The sequence below is a fragment of the Leguminivora glycinivorella genome, chromosome 3 (genome assembly GCF_023078275.1).
Source record: "Leguminivora glycinivorella isolate SPB_JAAS2020 chromosome 3, LegGlyc_1.1, whole genome shotgun sequence".
Lineage (NCBI taxonomy): Eukaryota > Metazoa > Arthropoda > Insecta > Lepidoptera > Tortricidae > Leguminivora > Leguminivora glycinivorella.
In genome coordinates, this window is record NC_062973.1 from 2,500,214 (window position 1) to 2,524,040 (window position 23,827).

Below are 23,827 nucleotides of genomic sequence, written 5' to 3' on the forward strand. Positions count from 1 at the left end.
AAAAGCGTGTTACAAAACACGGAGAAACTAAAAAGCCAAAAATAATAAACCTTCGAATTCAGATTTCTTATCGGATTGCAATAATCTAAACATCCAAATTATAAACAAATCAATTATTTTTGGAGTCGGGACCAGCCTGCGTATGGTTGGGTAGGGCAAACAGGAAATAGCAAGGCGACGAACAGGTCTGGTACCGACTACAAAAATAATTGATTTGTTTATAATTTGGATGTTTAGATTATTGCAATCCGATAAGAAATCTGAATTCGAAGGTTTATTATTTTTGGCTTTTTAGTTTCTCCGTGTTTTGTAACACGCTTTTTTTTTGAAGGCGGTTTTATTTTTTGTTAAAAAGTTAATCTATCGTAAGTTTTCTCTGAAAAAGTACAGAGTTTTGCCAAAATAAAAATACTTGACAAGAGGAAGCGCCAATGAGGAGGCACACTCAAAGGTTATGACAGATGGCGCCACCTTATTAGTCCATTGCACAGATAAATAATTTCATACGTGAAAGCGAGATGATATTTTTTTCTCTCTCACATATGAATGACAGTGACATACCTAGACACTTGCACAGGCGCCTCCTAGCGGGATAAAATGTCAGTGTGCCTCCTCATTGAAACCTGAATAAGTAAATTCAAAAGTGGAAAATTGCTGCCAGTATGAAATAAAAACAATTAGAATTTTTGTAATAATATTTTTGTGCAATTTATGTACAATGATAATAAATAACTTCTCTTGATGACTCCTTAGCTGCCTTTATTCACATTGATCTGAAATTAAATAAATTATACATTTGTATATCGTCACTACTTTTAAAAAAAACTTGTATCTTCGTCTGTCAATGAAAAGCAAATTGTAGTAAGTATGTATGGAATGCATTGCATATAGACGTACTGCGTTTTAAATTTGAGGAACAGCGTGAGATACGAGATTTTTTTAAAGTAGTGACGATATTTCGTTTCTTTAAAGAGGTTTACAGTGCGTGAGCTTACTCGTACAGTGAGCTGCAAAATTGCATGGAGAAGTTATGAATAAATTCATTGATAACTTGGCCATGCACTTTTACAGCTCACTGTACAAAAGGGCCTGCGGATTTTAGCAAATTACGGGAATAAGATAATCGTCGACCAAATCAAGGGTGAACAGGCACCTTCTGGACAAGCTCGCTCCAGCTTAGGCCACGTCTTTGCCTCGGCTAGTCTGTGGCCATGAGAAAAGAGGATCGAGTATTATCTTAGACAGTTAATGTCAAAGCAAAATGTGTAATCATAGTGCATCGACTGCCATCTCTCGACACAAGCTTAAAACTTTTGAACCCCAGTTTTGACAATTTAGCCCATATTGTTAGCCTGATATGTGTTAAAATGTCAAATATTAATATTAGCGCCATCTAGCCGAGCGTTCGCCAAAGGTGTAACGCCATCTTGGCCACCGTACCTTTTTCTCTGGGGCTTTGAGGTACGTTTTTATCTTAGACTTTATCCGTCTATACGGAGTTACATATGTCTTTGCCATGAGTAAGTCCATTTATTTCACCAAAAACCGAAGGCCGTTTTGAAATCTCACTGGCTCTCTATGTAATACGCACGGGCCATTGCTATCTTGGTAGCATTACGGTTACACTTTAAAACACATGTTCTATAAGATGCGTCACTAAGTGCGAATTGTTCTTGACCTCAACCTATATTTTGAAATGTAGAAATTCAACAAGCCTATGCTAACCTTAGAACTAAGTACTATGTTTGGTTACGGTAGCTTTTTGTACTCTTATGCATATTCTATCTCTAGTGTTTTGATTCGAAACCGTAAAGTACCACAAACATTTTGGGTAAGGCTCATTTTGCATGGGATTTTTAACTTCCGATGCAAAATCGACGAGTTATAAAATCGACGTGTCTATTTGTCTGTCTAAGGCATCGCAGCTTTCAAACAGATAAACCGATTTAGATTTGTTTTTTTTTTTAATTTGAATTAGTCGGGAGTGTTCTTAGCCATGTTTGATGAAAATCGGAATCGGAAAATCGAAAGCGCGTTGAGCGAGTCGTTATGAAAACACATAGGTATCTATAAAATACACAGTCACTAGAAAACAAGACGTTACATTTTAGATTTAAAAAAAACTATGGGCCCACCCTGAGAGAAATTTGCATTGTGAATTTAACAAGTTCGACTTGTTGCGGTTTATCCGTTTGAATCAGCCAAACGTATGTTTAAAACAATATGTGTCAGGTTGTTTTTATAAAATCGACTTGTTGATTCAAATATATTGCCGATTCAAATGACAGGTAGCTACTTGTCATTGCACAACAAGCTTGTTGTTTGAACCAAAGAGCACGTAGGCGCTATTTTAACCAAAAAACTTTTTGAACGAACATGAAAACTGGTTGTATTTTCTCTCAGTGCATAAATGTGTAAAATCTCTATAATCTCGAGAATAGTATTGAATAGTACTCTAACTTACTTATTTCTTAACTTGTTTTTTGACGAGAGTATTCAGTTTCTTCTCGAAGTCCGAATCTTCCATTGCCATCAATTGCTCCTGTGTGCAATATTCTGTAAAACACATATTACAACAAATAAAAAAATACGTTCGAGTCTTAGGCACTGGCGATCCCACCATAATCGAGAAAGCAATGATAGGAAGGAACAAAAGATAGTCACTTCCATGTAAATAAAAGAGACGCGATGATAGCGCGAGTGAGTTAGTCATTACTCATTAGGGTGGTTCAAAAAATATTTTTTTTTTCTTCTTCCCCAGGGCTTTTACTCGATTTGATCCCAAATGTCAGTATACAAAATTTCAGCGAGATAAAGTAGTATATTGATTTAAACTAACACGATCTTCACTCATATTATTAAATTAAAACGGGACTTAATCGCGTAAAACTTACGTTTTATATTTAACCCGACGTTTCGGACATGACATTACGTCCGTGGTCACGGGTAGACTGGCTGGGAGTTGTATCAACATCTTCTAGCTGTACGAGTTTTTCGAACTACCCGCAAGTGATTGTCATCAGTCACTTTTACGCTAGGGTTGCCACTCTGCCTACATACAACACTCACGACATCCGATGGTATGAGACGGGAAGTTTTCTCACGTTTACACTTGCTAATCACTGGATTCCACGAAGATGAAATCCCTTGCCCTTCATTTTGATTGAAATTACGATGTTTCCTGATTTCAATCGCTTCACGTACTTTCCTGCTATAGTAAAGACGTTCCGTTGAAAGGACTTTGGGATTATGCAGTTCAATCCAGTGGTTCGGTCCTGACTCTAGCAAATGCTCGGCAACCGCAGACTTATTTATTTGTCGTTTTTTTGACCGCCGCGATATGTTCTTTGACCCTTTCCGCTATGGTGCGTTTGGTTTCTCCAATATAAGAACTACCACAGCTACAGTCAATCTTATAAACGCCTGGCGTCTGATATGGAATAACATCCTTTGCTGACCTTAGTTGCCCCGCCACCTTCGACAACGGCATGTACACAGTCTGTATCGAATACTTCTTTAGTATGGTACCAACCTTGTCTGTCACTCCTTGACATAGGGCATAAATGCCGGTCGTCTTGCAACATTCGGATGCTTCTTCGCAGGCTTTCGTCTCGGTTGCCGACAATCCACCCTGTACCCATTCTTTCTAAGAACCTCCTGAATATGTGACATCTCACTCTCTAAAAATTCAGGGTCACAAAGGTCATGTGCTCTGTTCTTTAGGGAATTAACGACGGACAGTAGGTGACGAGGGTGGTGGTGAGACTGAGCATTGAGGTATCTATCTGTGTGAGTAGGCTTCCTGTAGACAGTGTGCGCCAAGGATCCATCCATCCGACCTATCACTTTTATGTCCAGAAAAGGCAAACTTCGATCTGATTCCAATTCATACGTAAATTTCACCTTCTGATGAATGGAATTGAGATACTGGAGTAATTGCTCAACTTCTTGCTTGCCACCCTTCATGATACAAAAGACATCATCGACATACCGCTTCCATAACTTCACTGCCCATGGTTGCAGGTCTATGTTTGCCTCAAAATGCTCCATCCAGATATTTGCTAAAACCGGCGCCACCGGGCTGCCCATAGCAACTCCGTCAATCTGGAGATAATGCTTTCGTCGATATAAAAAGTAGCTCCCTTCTAGACAGTTTCGCAATAACACCATGCTTTCATTCATGCTTGCTTGCATTGCGCCGGACATATTTGCTGATTTTACAATTTGAAAATTTTCGACTTCCATACTAATGGGCTCCTACTTGCAAATCATTGCAACCTCTAAATGAGCCAATAAGAAGCTAATTTTTGGTACATATCAATTTTTGATCATAATGAAACAAGAAAAACCTGGGGAGCGAAAATAAAAAACCTTTTTTTTTCTCCATCTTTTACTCACTTTTAGTGGGACCAGTGCCTTTTAAATCAGCAGTTCCCGTTAAGTTTGTACGTTTGGATCACGTCTCCGATTTTGACAAATACTGTTAGGCTGATAGAGTCCATGATGCAAGATCCACTAGGTTTCCCAAAATGTCCTAGGTTGATTGTATGAAACTTTCCTTTTTTGTTACCGAAAATGTATAGAAATCTGGTAACAAAAAAGGAAGGTTTCATAGAAACTACATAGGACATTTTAGGAAACCTAGTGGATCTTGCTCAGCATCATGGACTCTATCAGCCTACCAATTTTTATCAAAATCGGAAACGTGATCCAAATGTACAAAACAGGAATTGCTCAAATAATGAGGTTATTATCTAATATTAAAAATGCGAAACTGTGTGTGTCTGTTTGTTTGTCCTTCTTTCACGTCTTTCAGACGAATTGACGTGATTTTTTAAGTGGAGATAGCCGAAGGGATGGAGAATGATATAGGCTACTTTTTATTTGTTTCTAACCCCCCACTTCTCTAAAACACGGGGTGTAAGTTTAATAGTTATTTGTTATACAAGGGGGCAAAGTTTTATTTTAACACACGAGAAGTAAAATACATTTGCACCCGAGTGTAACACAAAACTTTTCCCCTCACTATAGCGAGGAAACTTCAACGCAAAAAATGCGTTTATCACTGCTTCCAGTAGTTCCGCAGGTGGTAAATCATCTTTATTACTAGATTCACCTACTTATATCAATTTTAAAGCAGTTAATTTGACTTTATTCTAGGTCAAATTACTTTACCCACTAGTGGATAAAATGCGTTTTTACCCGCTGGTATTAAAGGACAAAACACGTGTTTCCGAGCTATTGAGGGAAAAATAAATAAATGTACTTACGGACAGAGCCAGCCTCCCATCCTATGAACTCCCCAGTCCGTTCATTCTCCTTCTTCAGCCATTCGTACAGCGGCTGGAAGTATTCCATCAATCCGCTGGCGTCCATGTGGCGTTGGCCTGTTAGGGCTTGCATGGCGTCGGGCCAGGGACGAGAGGAACCCATTTGGAGCATTTTGCTAAAACATTTAAATTTTGAAGTTATTGTTTCATCATTCATTAACTCTCTTTGTCAGCTGATTTTACGCAAACGCTAATAGTTGAATATCTTTACTGCTAAGAAACCTCTGTGAATTCTCCACGTCGAACACAAAGAAAATGTAGGTACAACATGCAACGTAATAAACACACATTTTGGTCGGTTTTAAAATCCGAACATTGTAAACATTGTGTATCGACGAATGCGAAAAATATCAAAACTAGGACTAGTTCAACAAACTAATAACCACGTAAAAAGCGGTTTCGTACTTCATCCAATCCCAATCGGATGCGAACCCATGATTTTTTTAGTAGCCGTATTTTTTTTCTATGATAAAGTAATTTACGCACTAGATCCGATTTCCGTCATCCAGTTTCTTTCCGTCATTATCTCTGCGTAAATTACCATACAAAGACATATCTAACTCCGTATAGACGGATAAAGTCTAAGAAAAACACGTACCTCAAAGCCCTAGAGATAAAGGTACGGTGGCCTAGATGGCGTTACACCTTTGGGGAACGCTCGGTTAGATGGCGCTAATATTGATATTTGACGTTTTAACACATATAAAGGTTAACAATATGGGCCAAATTGCCAAAACTGAGGTACAAAAGTTTAAAGCCAGTGTCAAGAGATGGCAGTCTATTCACTGTGATTACACATTTTACTTTGACAGTAACTCTCTATAATACTCGATCCTCTTTGTTACCAAATAAATACTTCTGAGGAGCTACGGATCATATTTTCACGGATTTGCATCGGATTCGGGCGGGCCGTATTGCGAAACTCAATTTTTTTAACAGCAACTTTGCGTTACTGATATGAGAAGAACTTACCCCAAAGCCTCGCCAGCTTTCGTGCTGTTATAGATGTCGCACTTGGACAGCATCTTGTCAGGATCACCAGGCACGTATTCGCCGGCAATTTGACAGAGAGCTCGGTGGAACTGGAACTGTATTATATACGACACGTAGTACCTGAAATTAAAAGTATAAACGTATAAGGTACAGAAGGCAATTTCGACTGAGGGACAGTTTTCAACTGATCGAATTTCTTCCATGTTTTGCCACAGATTTCATATCACAACACCATTCATGTCTATGTTTTATACTATTAACTAGAGCTCCATATTTATCCACTGAAGACGCTCTAGTGGATACTCTATTTAATACTGCAAAAAATGTAAAATATGGAAAAAATATAGTAGGTAGTTCAAATTTGCCTTCCAGTCGTAATTGTCCCGCAGTACCTTACATAAACTCATGCCATGCCATGTCACCCAGAATGGGTAAGCAGAGCACATGAAACTGCTCAAGGTTCAGTGCGACTCTGAGCAATTAAGGGGGCACTCACAAATATCTGACCACGCCTCTACATTCAAGGCCATAAGGCCAGCGTGCGTAGATATCTATCTCTATCGCTCTTAAAAAAAATGCGTATTGGCGCGACAGACCAGGGTGGCTAGCCGAATGGCACAATCGCTCACGAAACGCTCACGAAACGAAGCGCTAGTAGATATCTATCTCTATCGCGCTTGCGTATTGGCGCGACAGAGCCAGCGGCGTATCGCTTTCGTTTGGCGTCGGAGAAATGCCATTCGGCTACGGGGCCAGACAGGTACTTTTTTAAGCATTTCTACAACGCGAAACGAAACGCCGCGATTTCGTTTCGCGTCGTAGAAATGCCATTCGGCTACGGGGCCTGTTCAGATATTTAAGCGCCCCGGCTGCTCAGATACGTACATAGCAATGTACCCCTTACCTCATGTACTCAACATCAGCAGCAACATGGTACTTCGCAGCCGGATCGAAATCGGCCTCAGTCCTGGTCACTGGAGGCTCCACTCCCTGAAGAGCCTCTCTTAGCTGCCAGAAGTGACAGTTGTAGTCTCTTTGAGTGGTGAAACCTCGGAAAACGGCGTAGCGGAACAAGTCAAGGAGGTACGCGAAGGGAAGGAACACTATTTTGTCTAGTCCCTGGAAAGAAGACGGATATTTATCTCGAATGGTTGTAGAAGCTTTTGAAAACTATTTTAAAAGCTGAAATAAATGTCATACATGGCTAAGATATTTGGTGAAGGAAAACATTGTGAGAAAACCTGCGTAAGTACTATCAGCTGCAAAAGTGCATTGTGAATTTATCAATGAATTCATTCATAATTTCTCCATGCAATTTTGCAGCTCACTGTACATCTGATCGAATTAAGGGAATAAATTTGACATGTTCCGACTGAAAAGTAACATTATGTCAACCTTGCAGTTTTCGGCTTCTCAATCTACCAATTTCTTAAATAACAAATGGTCAACATTGTCCAAGATTAATGAACAACAGATTTATAACTTACCATTTTGAATAGCTGATTAATTTCAGATTCTTCATCATCTGTTTCATCCTTCAGCAGGCCTACCACTCGGAGGTGCTTCGGACTCGACACTGACAAGGCTATTACGTCACCGATCGCTTCATGGAACCCTGAGAAATAATTATAACTATAAAACCTTCTTCACTCCCTCTTTTTCCTGTCTGGGTTGCTAAAAGTTGAGATTCCTACCAAATCGATAGCGGAACTAGAATAAAACTAAATCTAATCAGTAAGTTTTCAGAAATCAGCACTAAAATAAGATGAGACCTCCAACTTTTATCGAAGTAGGTAATGGTCCCAGGTCCCAGGCAAAGAGATGAGGTTTTACCAAAGGGAATGAGAGAGAAGGGGGCGAAAGAGATGAGTTTTTTTTGAGGTGGAACCGTTATTTCAAAATGCCTTCAGAATATAATAGTATTTTTCACTCTCGTACCGTACTATTAGGCCACTCAGCAAGCTTCGTGGCCTAAACATGGTACTCGACTGAAAAGCTTTGTATTATATCACTATTGTATACAATACTTTTTCTATCAGTCATCATCTTCATCATCAATGGACGAAAAATATCATCATTCAAGTTAAAATTAATATTAATAGCGTCGTTCACCGTTGTATCAACATCGAATTACCTGGCAACCAATTGTTTGTAATAACCGTCTCTGATTGGTCGATAAACCGATAGATAAAAAAAAATGTGTTTCAGATGCAGACAAATTTGCCAGGTTGTATGTGAACTTGTATGAAGTTCTATTTTTGAATTTTTTTCAGTTAAGTAAAGTGAAGTACCTATAATGAAATATTATAGTTGACTAAGTGTCAAAGACTATCCAACACTGAAAAATCAGCACGTATAGTTTAGTCTGTGGTGTCCTAATTGACAGATTAAAGTCGACGAGTAGAAAAACATTTTTTTCAGTACAAGTATGACGATCATTATTTTTAAAATCGGGACTTAATCGCGTATAACTACATATTAAACTGACCTCCAACGTTTCAAGGACGGCGGTCAAACGTTGGAGGTCAGTTTAATATGTAGTTATACGCGATTAAGTCCCGATTTTAAAAATAATGATGTGTAATAATCGTGAAAGTTTAAATAAGTATGACGATCTTAGTTGAAGTAGGTATATTTGAAAGAATATCTTGAATGAGGATCCATCCCTTTACTTCTGTCTATTGGGAATTGTCGTGTCAAAGTGGCTAGACCTGCTAGAAAAGAAGATGTCAGAAGCGCTTGGCATCTGTTGGCTTGTTGGGTGGTCGACAACTGGATAAGACTATCTCAGTCTCAGGACCGGGACAAGAGGCGTACTAGAAGAGAGGCCTATGCTCAGCAGTCAGCGATAAAGGGCTGATATGATGATGATGATGTGTCAAGATAATTGTACAGTAACGTACCTGGATTTGCTCCCGCTCTGTAAATTACCGGCAAGTCTTTATATTGCATATAGTACTGTATGTGCCCTAACTCGTGGTGAGTAGTCTTGAAGAAGGCACTTGTTATCTCAGTACACTGCTTAATTCTAAAAAAAATATACAAGAGCATTTCTTTTTTTTTTGCCACTTTTATGAAATGTGATATTTAAAAAAAAAATGCTATTTCTACTCAGAATTACTAGTTTTTTCAATCCTATAGTTAAAAAAATTGTCCCATAGGATTTATTCTTATTTTGTTACCATTTTCCGTACATATTGTATGGGGTAACAAAAGAGGAAAGTAACAAAAATGTATGGAAATTCTGGGACACTTTTTGTCTCCCAGTGAGATTGAAAGTACTCGTGATTCTGAGTACAATTGACCTAAAATTCCCTAAAACAATCAAAATTTTTTTATCGGCAAAAAAAAAGAAATGCTCACAAATTAAAAAATGCTCATGATATGCAAAGGAAGGAATTATCGGGTAGCTACATTTTGGTACCTAACTTCCACAATTCATCGATTTAAGTTTTTTTGTTGTCAGTATAATGTGTAGCCCGATACTCATTAGTCTAAGTCTCGAGATACAATTTTTCGCCAAGTTCTACTTATCTTGTTCATTCTCTAAGGCCTCTAAGCTGTCGTTTTTAGGGTTCCGTAGTCAACTAGGAACCCTTATAGTTTCGCCATGTCTGTCTGTCTGTCCGTCCGTCCGTCCGTACGCGAATAATCTCAGTAACCGTTAGCACTAGAAAGCTGAAATTTGGTACCAATATGTATATTAATCACGCCGACAAAGTGGTAAAATAAAAGTGGAAAAAAATGTTTTGTTAGGGTACCCCCCCTACATGTAAAGTGGGGACCGATTTTTTTCTCATTCCAACCCCAACGTGTGATATATTGTTGGATAGGTATTTAAAAATGAATAAGGGTTTACTAAAGTCGTTTTTTGATAATATTAATATTTTCGGAAATAATCGCTCTTAAAGGAAAAAAAAGTGTGTGTGTCCCCCTCTAACTTTTGAACCACATGTTTAAAAACTATGAAAAATATCACAAAAGTAGAACTTTATAAAGTATTTCTAGGAAAATTGTTTTGAACTTGATAGATTCAGTAGTTTTTGGGAAAAATACGGAAAACTACGGAACCCCTACACTGAGCGTGGCCCGACACGCTCTTGGCCGGTTTTTATTCTATTTCCGATGCCATGGTCTTACCTGAAATCATCACCATCAAAAAAGTCCCAAGCTGAAGCGTGGCACACCATGTCTCGACCATCGTCCGGCTTCACAATTATCGACTTGTCCCAGAACATATCTGGTAGGCCCTTCAGGTTGAGGGACGTGAAAAACTCTTCGGCTGTCTTGAAGATCTTGAGAGCAGTGTAGTTCTGAAACGGAATTGATAGAAATTAGGGATGTACCGACTATTGATTTGGCCGATTAGGCCGACTACCGACTAGTCGGCGCTTGGGTGGCCGATTAGTCGGCCGACTAGTCGGCTAGTCGGCCAGAACATAATTTTCGATAAATTCACATTTTGAATGTCATTTTTGGTCCTTCGTTCGCGCTTTTCATGATTTTTTACAGATGTGCAAAGGTTCATGACAATATTTATATACATTTTCCATTTTTAACAACTGGCTTGGCTTAGTGGGTAGTGATCCTGCCTATGAAGTCGATAATCCTAGGTAGGAAATTTATTTCTGTGGTGATAACAGATATTTGTTGTTTTGAGAAAAAAAGGAATTACCAATAGCTACATAATGAAGTTATTATGAACTTTGAATGATTCACGATTATTTTCATTAGACTTATATTGCTGTCTACGCATCTTTGACATCCACCCGCCTTCGTGTGTCCCGATGTCCCGGTCAAAATAAGTCTAATGAAGATATTATGTCCAGCTCCTTGATTTGGTCTCCTCAATGCTGAGGATCGTGACCTCCAACGTGGGTCTAATGGCTCGGCTACTATGTGAATAAGAGATTTCCTGGCCTTTCGGTCCCTTGCGACTTCTAAGGCATCATGGACATTGACGGAAAGCAATTTGATCGGACCAACGCGTTGGACTGCGGCCCTTTCCTCTCTTTCTGCTACCGAACCAGTGACCATACGCTTTTCCAGGTTATTTCCTGTCTTCCTGACTGTGTCCAAAAGCTATTAATATGATTTGGTACATGTTGGCAAAATGGATATTAAAGAAACAACTAAAGTTTTTTCACGGAGCTTTTCAATCAGTGGGAAATAACAGTCTTATCTCTACGCTAAATATCGAAATGGCTTTGCCACTTTCAAGATGAGGAAAATTATAAAACTTACTTGTTCTTTCAATGCAGCTGTTACGTCTACATCCGGTTTGTTAGGATAGGGCTTCGCGTATTTTTCAATATTATTCCAGGTCTGAGCCCAAATGTTACCTGAAACAAACAAAAATGATTCATTAAAACACACAGCTATACTCAGGAGAGAAGTAATCCTCCTAGATATAATGTCCATTACGAAATGATTTTGACGACCGGTCTGGCCTAGATGGTAGTGATAGTGACCCTGCATGCTAAACCGCGGCCCCGGGTTCGAATCCGGGTAAGGGCAATTATTTGTGTGATGATCACAGATAATTGGTCCTGTAGTTATAGATGTTTTCTATGTAAATAAGTATTAGTATCTATATTTAATTTTATAAATGGGAAAGTGTGTGTGTCTGTTTGTTTGTCCGCCTTTCACGACAAAACGGAACGACGAATTAACGTGATTTTTAAGTGGAGATAGTTGAAGGGATGGCGAGTGGCATAGGCTATTTTTTGTCTTTTCCTCACGATGTTTTCCTTCACCGAAAAGCGACTGGCAAATATCAAATGACACTTCGCCCATAAGTCGCGAAAAACTCATTGGTGCAAGCCGGAGTTCGAACCCGCGACCTCCTGACTGAAATTCGCACGCTCTTACCGCTAGGCCACCAGCGCCGTGCCTCCTTATTAAGTAATGACAAATATATCTTACCTAACAAATGCGCAGGAATAGGCCCCCTAGCCGACACCACACTCTCGCCATACTTGGCTCGCAGCTTGCCCCTCACGTACGCGTGGAGCTGCTGGTACAGAGGCTGGACCTGGCTCCAGAGAGTGGCGAACTGCTCCTCGCTGTCCGAGGACTCGTACTCGCTGAGCCACCACTCGGCCGTGCTGTCGAATCCTGAGGGATTAAATAAATTATGGGCTAAATTAAAACCGAAATAAATTACACATATAAAAGAAAAAGTTACCAAGGCCTCTAGTGCCTGAGGTTTCGGTTTAAATTTTATATATAAATAGTGGTGTGACTACTTTAATATAGCACAAGTTGAAATGTTTTCAACAGATTATAATTTGACTTGTGTTAATAAAATCTTTATTTACATGAACATAATTATTTACATAATTGTATAAGAAACTAAGACTAAACTTAAAAGCTAGCTAATGTCTAAAATAGGCCCTTGAGGCATTGTACCAAGGATACTGGCGACATTTCCTCGCTGTATCGCAATGCTGATACGTTGAGCGAGGAAGTCGCCAGCTCTTCGGTCACCAGTTACCTCAACCAGACGCTTCGCGATTTCTGTGATAATTAGAATTGGAAATAATGGGCTGTTTTAAAAATGTAAACAAATCCTGAGAGATTAAATAAATCATAGGCTGTTTTACAAAATATAAACATAATAATTACATACTCGACTCGTAAATCTCGTGTCTATAATTGACTCCAGCCTGCGGCTGTCACGAATTGACAACGTTTCAAAATTTTCAATGTCCCTAAATCGAAAACCATTTCGAGATATACGCTTGTAGATCACATAAATAATTTTTTTTATTATAAATATTATTCGTATTTTTCGTATAAAAAATCTTAAAAATAGCTTAAAGGGGAAGTGACGTCAAATAGCTGATTTAGAGCTGCCACTGTAACAAAAAATCTTCTAGTTGGGATGTCACTTGAGTTTGACAGTGACACTTATCACTCTTCGTAGCAAAGATATTAAAAATTTCATAGCTTAGTCTATGGTTCATAGTCATTCACTATTGGTTGACACTTGACAGTGACACTTGAGTCACTTGACAGTCAGACATACCGAACTGTTTGAGCTGACTGTTAAAACTTTTTTTTTAGAAATGATTTTGTCGTTTTCTTAGGTGTATGAAACAACACATGTGACGTCACGAAGCTGTTGTTTTGACGTTTGTAACTTACGCTCTTTCTGCTCGAAGTAGTAATAAGAAGGGATTTTCTCATTAAAATAGCAGTTTTTGGAAAAATAAAAAAATACGTGTATCTTTTAGTATTGAGTTCTTTCAAACCAAACAATAAAAAGTTGTACTCAAAAATATGAAATGTTGTCAATTATAACACTCGTTATCAATATACTTATCTCCTGAGTTACACACAATGTTTTTCATCACATTTTAGAGAAAATCATAGATACAAAAATCATAAGGCAAAATCTTCAACGGCGAAGCTCAGACTCCTATAGGTATAGGATTCTTCAGATAAATCAATTGTTTTTTTATTTATTACAAACACCGTTTGAGGAGAAACGAAATGCAATTGTAAATGTGTGTTTATGTTTAATTTAATGTGTAATTAATATTTTTGTGTAAATTTAATGACTATATAATATTATGTAGTTATTTTTTATCGTAAATTAAATGCAATATTAATTTACGAGTCGGCCAAAAACTATTGTCAACTTTTTTAATTTTCTGATTATTCTACCACAGATAATGCTACGAACTGCGTTTAGTTCATGTAATATGACATACTTTTTGCAGATTAATAACGCTCATCACACATTTTATTTTTGTAGTCTTCTAAAACTGTAGCAGTGTTATTGCAGATTAGCTTTTTCCCGCGGCTTCGCTCGCTTACTAATCTTGTTTTCTCATACAAACTTTGGACCCCCATTTCATCCCTTAAAGTAAATTTTGAAAAATCCTTTATTAGTGCTCTTCTACACCTTATAAGGAACGTACGTGCCAAATTTGGAATATCTAGGACCAGCGGTTTCTACTGTGCGTTGATGTCAGTCAGTCAGTCAGTTTCTTCTTTTATATATTTAGATGACTGTATATATGTCGCAGTAAGATAGATAAAGCCGTTATATAGTTATAACCCTAGGGATATAATTATATGTCGTAACATAGTTAAACGAAAGCGATTAATTGCTATCTTACTAGGAATATAACTATAATACGTTACTAGTTTAGTAATATAATTATATGACTGGATTCAGTTTAGTGAAATGATTGTAAATAGGCAGGATTGCGGCCGTGCGGCGGAGGTATAGTTATAACCCTAGGGATATAATTATATGCCGTAACATAACGATAATATCACAGAAAAAGTGGCGAAAATTAAATAAATAATTATGCACGAAAACTCAACCGTGACGTGAACGACAACTGATGCCGAACGACTGCCTTGTGGTAGCGGGTAAGCTCCCGCCCCCGTCTCCACTGCACCCCCGCACTACACTGCTACAATTATACTACTGAACTTAATCCAGTAATATAACTATATTACTTAACTAGAGACGTATTATAATTATATCCCTAGACTAAGTTTAATCCAGTGATATAATTATATAACTAGGGTTATAACTATACCTCCGCCGCACCGCCGTAATCCTGGCTACAATAATTTCACTAAACTGAATCCAGTCATATAATTATATCACTAAACTAGTAACGTATTATAGTTATATTCCTAGTAAGATAGCAATTAATCGCTTTCGTTTAACTATGTTACGACATATAATTATATCCCTAGGGTTATAACTATATAACGGCTTTATCTATCTTACTGCGACATATATAAATTGCCATACCATTAAGATGGGCAGCCTCATTGTCCATCTGGACGTATTCGGTGAAGTATCCTCTGGAAGGTCTACCGGCAGCCTTATGCCACTCCACCCATGCGTACTTCAGCTCTTCGGGGTCGTCACTGTTTGCGAAGATGTTTGTGACATCTGGAAACAAAAAAAAAATCCGCTTAAATAAAACATAGTAATACGCGATAAAGTCCCGTTTGCAATTTTAAATAAGGTATAGCGGGGCAAATCCAGACTAGGGAGCAAAAGTAACTGGTCCATTTTTTCCATGGTTTAGAATGTTTGCATTATTAAATAGAGTGTCCACCGGTTACATAATATGGTAGGCATGTTCAGTAGATACATGTAAAACTCAACATCATAGTGTAATAATGGAAAAAATGGATTAAGTAGTTACAATTGCTGGGGGCAGTCGAGATTTTCCACGCTGTACCTTATGTGTAAAAATTGTGACGATTTAAATAAAGCCTCCGCCGCACATAAAACGTTTTTATAGCGTAGCGTTAGCGGTGCGCCGGACGAACCGCTGGCGTTCCGCTCGCAATCCGCGCGCATTCCGCTCGTAATCCGCGCTCGTTAGTTCCCGCCGGCGTCCGCTGGGCACAACGCCAGCGTTCGTCCGGCGCACCGCTATCATTGCGCTTCGCTGACGCTCCGCTAACGCTCCGCCTACGCTCTCAAAACGCGCATGCGTGACCGAGCTTTAAGTGTTTCTAACCTGGTTCTACATGTAGATCACACTTTGTCCTAAACTTATATTCACAAATCGTTGCCTTCGCGTACGTTGTCTGCATATTGGTAACCGCCTCAATCAACCGTTGATTCAAATCCTCTGGCAGTGCTGATGTACCCAGCTTGGTGTATTTTGAGAACATTCTCTTCAGGTCTTCGTCTTCGAACTCTTTCCATAAGTAAGTCATTGTCTCTTTCCAGTTTTCTTTTAATTCTTCTGCGTTGTCTAATGCTACTTGTAACTGAAAATTAGTAAGAATGGTTATTAGATAGTAATCAAGTAATAGTATATTATGAATTTTCTGAGATGAACTTTTCGGTTTTGCCCCAATCTGTTAAACAAAGGCCTTTGTTTCTATTATTTGCGGTGGTTACCACAGCACGTGCTAAAGTCTCAGTGTAGTTAAAAAGCAACTATCATGATAGCAATAAGGTTCAAATTTATTAAACAGTGTGCAGGTAACTTAGATGACAAAACCTGTTATTTCCGAAAGGGCTTTATATGGATTTGAACCTTATTGCTATCATGATAGTTGCTTTTTAACTACACTGAGACTATAGCACGTGCCGTTTAAACGGGAGATAACCGCAGCGAATAATGATACAAAGACCTTTGTTTAACAGATTAGGGCAAAAGCGAAAAGTGCATCTCAGAAAATTCATACTATACCTGAGAATCTATTTGTCTAAGAAATAGATTTTAAGTATGACATGTACTACACGTAACCGTTATGTAAATGTGCAGCCTAAGTAAAGCAATATAGTCAACCCGAGAGATTATGATAAAAATCACCTTCTTTAAGAAGATTTGTTGTAGAATGTACTATATCAATTGCAAAAGTGGATGGCGGATTTATCAATGAATTCATTCATAATTTCTTCCTGCACTTTTGCACCTGATAGTAGCTTATTAATGTTTAAGAAATATATTATAATTACTGTTTTTAATTTGGACAATGGCCTCGAAAAGTAAAAGCTTTAAATTAAACACCCAGTCTTATTACCACACAAATCACACCGAACACATAAAAAAAAACAGCCGAATTGAGAACCTCCTCCTTTTTTTGAAGTCGGTTAAAAATAATTCAAATATCATAACAAAACTACAATGCACTACCGTCCGCTAGTTTCCAGAAAGAAAAGCGACATATCTCGGGAAATTGCGAAAACTATTGAGTAGGCGTTTTATACAATTACTATAAGTCTGTGAAAACTTAAACGGCATAGTCGGTCAAACCTACACGATTTAAAAGTTTCTACACCTACCAGATGTTTAGTGTTTCGCTTACACTGTTCACAAAACGGGTATTTCTCAAGCACCAAGTAAAATAAACTTACCTTGTGTTCGTTGTTGTAAGCCGTGATATTGCTCTCATAATTCCAATTGGCGATGGTCATTCTGTTCATGGACTTGGCCGTTATCTCGTCGAGTCTCCTCATGTAGTCCCTGCCAGCCGCCTCCTCTGCCGCCCTTTCTGCTGCCCGACCCTGGGCAGCCACTATGAAGACGGAGGCTATTGCTCCGACTAGGGCCAGCTCGCCTAATATCTTGAGGATCATCTAGAAGGAAGTTAAATCATGGAGGCTAATGAGGTCAAGTCTTACATATTCATTTGCAAATCCTAATCCCATTCATCATCCTCCTTGCGTTATCCCGGCATTTGCCACGGCTCATGGAGTCTGGGGTCCACTTTGACAACTAATCCCAAGATTTGGCGTAGGCACTAGTTTTTACGAAAGCGACTGCCATCTGACCTTCCAACCCGAAGGGTAAACCAGACCTTATTGTGACACCTTAGTGTAACATCGTGAGGAAACCGGACTAATTCCAGAGAGATGTTTTCCTTCACCGAAAAGCGCATGGTGAAAATCAAATGACAATTCGCACATAAATTCCGAAAAACTCGTTGGTGCGAGCTGGGGTTCGAACCCGCGACCTCCGGAACGAAAGTCGCACGTACTTACCGCCAGGCTACCAGCGCTTTTTTATGAGTGAATATTATAACCGGAACAGTGTTTTCCCCCTACTCCCCCCTTCACCCCCTACTTTCCCCCTTCTACCTTTAATATTAATTGTATAGTTGCTATCAGATAGAGATGGGCCGAATATGGACATTGCCGAATACGAATATTCGGCCGAACAGTCGGTTCAGCTCCCATTTCAGCGGCCCATCTCTATACTACTATCAGATATGTCAGAGACTTGGAAATGGTTAAGCGTGGCTAAGCTCTCATAAATATCGGATCAAGGACTCTAACGTCGTGACAATATTCGTCGTCGTCGTGACAAAGCATTTACCGATATTTGTGACTTATGCACCTCTGGGTACAGTCAGCCAAAAAAGTGGTTCACCACTTTTATCACCCTATGAGTTTAAAAATAGAGTCGAAAAGTGGTATAGCACTTTCTTGGCTGGCCGTACGTAGCCGAATGGCACAAACGCTCACGAAACGAAACGCTCATAAATATCTATCTCTATCGCTCTTGCGTATTGGCGCGACAAAGCCAGACTAACCTATCGCGGCGTTTCGTTTTCTTCTCGCGTCGCAGAAATGCCATTCGGCTACGGCACAGTACCTATATTTGATTGAAACTGTAAGTTGTTGTTGAGAGACTCTCTTTTAAACAGTTAATCACTCATAAGATGAATTATAGAAGGTACAAAGTAGCTGTAGGTACTGGTGTATTGTTACTTAATGCTAGATGTAATAACTTTGTTGCAAAAATCGACATAATACAGAGTGACCACTATATAATTTTTTCACTATGATAATTATGAGCAGAGCGATTCACAAATTTTAAATATTAAAATTAATAAAAATCTGCTTACTTTGTCCAGTGACTTGCTCAAATAATTGGTAAAAACTATATTCCTTACATTTATAACCGCTTAATAACAAAAGTAAGATGGCAAAAAGATGCTCTAAGCAAACGTGTCAAGGCGATCAATCGACTGTATAATCGATATCACTTATAATTAACTTCGCTCTTGGTTTGATATCATAGTGTTATAATAGCATAGATAATAGTATATGCTATCAATGAATTGACTCATAATATAATACACAGATTTTTTTTGGGAGAGTAAATTTAGCTGTACAGCTGAAGCTGGTCTATAAAAGCTATCTAGGACCCCATTATTCATAAACGTACTCAAAAGTTATGAAGCCGATAAAGTTCGTTTGTCACTTTCCGACGTATAAGTGTGATAGAAAAGGACAAACGAACTTTATCGGCTTGATAACTTTAGAGTGCATTTATGAATAAGGGGGTTAAGGCACTGGTCCCACCGCAAGCTAGTAAACTATAAGCTATCGGCTATAAAAACGAACAAAAGATAAGCTCTCCCGCGTAAATAAAAGAGACACGGCGATGTTTATAGTTACTCGCCCGGCGGTGAGCTATCAATATCGCCGTGTCTCTTTTATTTGCACGGGAGTGCTTATCTTTTGTTCGCTTTTATAGCCGATAGCTCATAGCTTACTAGCTCGCGGTGGGACCAGTGCCTAAGGTCCAATAAGACAGCACCAAGTGGACCTGTCCAGATATTTATTATCTAGAATCTAAAGGCTAATTGAGCCTCTTAGAGGAAAATAGGTACTAACATTTGTATGGATAGGCTGTTTCTTCTTAAGCCTTCATAGGGCACCTGTTTATAGAAAGACATCATATTTTTGTATGATCCTCTTGTGCACATTTTTGAACTACATACGAGGTGGCTATGAGGCTTCAATGAGGAGGCACACAAAGATTCTGACAGATGGCGCCACCACCTTATTAGTCCATTTCACAGATAAAGAATTTCATACGTGAGAGCGAGAAGATGATTCCTCATTTGATGTCTAATCTATATTGTCATCAATTTCTAAATTCCCTGATTTAAAAAAAAGTGCTTAAATGAAGTAAAAAATGCGAACAGATTCTTACAAACAAAACCTTCTTGGCAGTCTCACTGAAATACCCACACGGCATTTTCACAAAAAACACAGACACGCGTCAACAAACGCTAAGTGAATTCCAAAACTGACAACATTATGTCTGTATACACATTTGTATGTAAATGAATTAGACCGTCTGTCTGTCATGCTTGTGAAGATTTGACGTCTTTTGTTGGGAATCCGAAACCAATGGTGGATGGTGTTATGCATAGTCAAAAAAACTCAAAATTATTTAAAATTTAAAGTTCTTAATTTTCTCGATTTTTTTTTAAATTGGCAGGACTAACACCGCTATTATATTGTTTAAGGCTTCGTTTATGCAAAATCCAAATTAAAATAGTTTCTTAGATAGAATCAGCATCGTTGTCAGCATTTAAATAACTTGAAAAAGGGCCATCATTGTCGCGTTATCCCGACATTTGCCACGGCTCACGGCAACCTGGGGTTCGCTTTTGAGAACTAATCCCAAGATTTCAATAAGCCACTAGTTTTTTCACAAGCGACTGCCATGTGACCATTCAACCTATATGAAGGGGTAACTATTAGGCCGGTCAGGAGTTCGAACCCGCAACCTCCGGATTGAAAGTCGCACGCTCTTACTGCCACTAATGCTTCAAATACTTGAAATAGGGTAAAACTACGTAATTGGGCCTAATTTGAATGTACAAACTTTCGAACGATCACAAATAATTGTTGTTTTTACGAATTACTGAAATTAGGCATTTTCAGAATTTGGGTCCCCTCAATTTTATTAGTGTAAGTTGTTAACAAAAATTAACTCACTGACAGTTTTGTGATGACAAATTAAGCATAAAATATGTCTAAAAATTTACTTTTTTTACAATCTGAATAGTATATTATCGTTTAAAGTTTATTTAATTAACACAAAAACAATATTTTTATTGTAATGTCATGCTTAATTATAGTCACAAACCTGACAGTGAGTTAATTTTTGTTAACGACTTACGCTAATTGGGAATCCCAAATTCTGAAAATGCCCAATATCAGTATTAAATATTAGTTGGCACTGTATCGCATAAGCACGACCAATTCTTTAACAATTAGAATTTTCTACTGTTGTTTTAAGCGTAACCAAATCACGCCGAGCGGGCCAACAAAGAAGGCTGATACAAAAGGACATAAATAAAAATATGCTTAAATAATTATTATATAATAAATAATATACCTAGTCCAGAAGCAGACATTTTACCGATTAGCAGAACGTTTTGGGGTCAGGTCAAACGATAAATGTCAGTATTTTTCCAGACGGTGGCAAACAATCATCTTGCCACCATGATGGTAAGCGGTTACCATAAAAAAAAAAGTCTATTAAGCCTGCAATTCTTACGCATGTTTATTTAAAGTCACACACAGGTCGAACGCGATTAATTAACATTATTTTTACCTTTTTTCCCAACGTTTCGACCAGGTTGCACTCCCAACCCTATCTACTGGGTGCTCTGGGTGGCTAGCCGAATGGCACAATCGCTCACGAAACGCTCACGAAACGAAGCGCTAGTAGATATCTATCTCTATCGCGCTTGCGTATTGGCGCGAAAGAGCCAGCGGCGTATCGCTTTCGTTTGGCGTCGGAGAAATGCCATTCGGCTACGGGGCCTGGTGTCTTGGACAGGCTGCGGGGGCCTACGGCGGGGCAGCAGGGGTTGCTGCGCAATGAGCCGGTTTGCAAACGTACTCTGTCTGATTCTGCGTTCGAGTCTTAGTCGGTGAGATGTGACGCAGACATATCCAACGACTCGCTGCCTCTTAGGCTCAATCATCAGAGTCACGTGAGCCTACAGCGCTATTACGTATCAAAATCTCCTCCCCCTGTAGTCTCCCCTTCCTAGTCCTTGCAGCAGGATCTGCTGGCTGGAGTTACCCCTTGAATCTGAATCTGAACGTTTCGACCAGGTTGCACTGGCCGTGGTCGCGGAAGACTGACGTCCCAGCAGGCCTAGCACATCCAGTCTCATCAGCGACCACGGCCAGTGCAACCTGGCCGAAACGTTGGGAAAAAAGGTAAAAATAATGTTAATTAATCGCGTTCGACCTGTGTGTGACTTTAAATATGTGTACAAAGCGCGAGAATGTTACGAATGTTGCCGACCTTCTCTGTAGTAATCAGTATTTTTAAGAACCCCATACCGTAAATGTACTGTGATTAACCCTCTAACCGCCTTAGTGCGTTTACACACTATCCGAATTCCGATCCGATATCGGACGTCGGAAGGATTTCAATGTAAAAAATCAAAGATGGCGCCTGTAGGATATCGGCCCTACATCCGATATCGGATCGGATAATGTGAAAACGCACTTATTCCGATATATTATAAGACAAACAATATGCAGCTCATTTTGCCATCGCGACGTCTGATAATTTAATAAATAAGACAAATCTTCGTATAAGTAACTTCGTACTACCGCCGGTGATACGAGCACGGCTTTTTGAAAACTTCAAAACGGTTAAAAAAAAATTTAGAGATAGAGATAGAGATACGTTTATTGGTACCTACTGATTATACACTGTCAAACATTGTTGCAATAATGTTAAAATATTACAAAAGATGTCTTAATATTATTTGTACATTAAAACAAAAACATATTTCAATTATAAATAAAAAAGATCAATAGAACAATTTATGTAATTATTAAAATCACAATAAAAAAATAGGTATTAAAATTATAATAATAAATTAGAATTAATAAACACAATTATGTCGTTTTGGGGGATGTTCTACTCTTATTCATCAAGGAACTCTTTTACTGAGTAATAGGACTAATAGGCCTTCGTGATGCAAAACATTTTTAGCTTTTGTATAAATTGACGTTCACTGTCAACATTCTTAATTGCCTCAGGAATCTTATTATACAGTGCGTAAACGTAATAAGGGCGATAAATGAAACCAGGCATATAATTCAATATTGTTATCATTAATTACAAGGTGTTTTTGAGTTACTTACTCTTAATTTTCAGCCCATAATTAATTTTTGAAAAATTTCCCAGCAGCAATGTACTGTAAACGTGGTTGCGATGGCAATCAATGACAACTGTCAACGAGCGTTTAACGCGAGTGTGTTTGCATTACGTTGCGGGCCGAATTAATTTGTATGGATAAAAAAATATTTCAATTTTAAGTAAAAGTTATCTAATTCCATGTTTTATGTCCTATACTCACCACCGTTAAGAGGTTCGCCCGTATTAGGTTTACACCCTGTATACTGGAGCGCCCATTATCTTGAGAGACTTACCCGTTTTCTGTAGTCTATGCGCAGGGATTGCCTGCCCAAGTTTCCTCCTTTCGAAGTTACTCCGTGCTAAGGGGAACTCATTTGGAATCCTTCTCACGTACTTTTACAAAGCCTAAGTGTCCATTTTCTTTTATTTATTGTAACATTATAAGGTACTTACCGTTGATCCGTGTCGATGCGCCTGAGCAACACGACTGTTTAGATAAGGAAGATCAATACTTATCTGGATAAGCCGGTGTATCTAGTAATACCGGTACTTGACTATCTAGCCACTTGAAGATGCTGCGAGATAAAAGTACAGTTTTTTTTATTATTATTATAAATGGGCTTAAGCTGAGTTTAGACCGGCAAGTTATTGCTGCAAGTTTTGAGACGTAACTATAGGAAGAGTGAGTGGCACATATCTGCGTCTCTTTCTTGCATATACTTCTGTCTCAAAACTTGCAGCAATAACTTGCTCGTCTAAACTCGGCTTTACTCTTGGCCACAGACTAGCCAAAGGCAAAGACGTGGCCTACGATGGAGTGAGCTCGCCCAGAAGATGCCTGTTCAGTCTGACCAAAAAGAATAGAAATTAAAAAAAAAACCGGTCAAGAGCGTGTCGGGCCACGCTGGGTTCCATAGTTTCCCGTATTTTTTTCAAAAACTGTTCAACCTATCAAGTTCAAAATAATTTTCCTAGAAAGTCTACAGTTCTACGTTTGAGATTTTTTTCATATTATCTAAACCTTTGGTTCAAAAGTCAGAGGGGTGGGCACATTTTCATTTACTTTTGGAGCGATTATTTAGAGCT

At 38.7% G+C, this 23,827-nt stretch overlaps 1 protein-coding gene across 4 annotated transcripts; it reads right to left on the bottom strand.

Moving 5' to 3' along the window:
• Nucleotides 1-683: 683 nt before the first annotated feature.
• Nucleotides 684-23,246, bottom strand: LOC125242607 (angiotensin-converting enzyme-like). Of its 4 annotated transcripts, none has more exons than XM_048151403.1 (14): nucleotides 23,195-23,246; nucleotides 17,182-17,403; nucleotides 15,830-16,085; nucleotides 15,106-15,249; nucleotides 12,249-12,440; nucleotides 11,568-11,665; nucleotides 10,464-10,636; nucleotides 9,227-9,351; nucleotides 7,811-7,938; nucleotides 7,228-7,442; nucleotides 6,303-6,443; nucleotides 5,271-5,446; nucleotides 2,465-2,556; nucleotides 684-773 (listed from the first exon to the last, which is right to left on the bottom strand). In XM_048151403.1, the coding sequence occupies exons 2-13, from the start codon at nucleotides 17,401-17,403 to the stop codon at nucleotides 2,465-2,467; spliced, it is 1,962 nt and encodes a 653-aa protein (XP_048007360.1). In that variant the 5' UTR covers nucleotides 23,195-23,246; the 3' UTR covers nucleotides 684-773. The 4 variants fall into 4 exon arrangements, with proteins under 4 accessions (XP_048007360.1, XP_048007361.1, XP_048007357.1 ...); XM_048151404.1 differs by lacking the exon at nucleotides 23,195-23,246 and adding an exon at nucleotides 21,188-21,193; XM_048151400.1 differs by lacking the exon at nucleotides 23,195-23,246 and adding an exon at nucleotides 19,772-19,852.
• Between the last annotated feature and the right edge of the window lie 581 nt (nucleotides 23,247-23,827).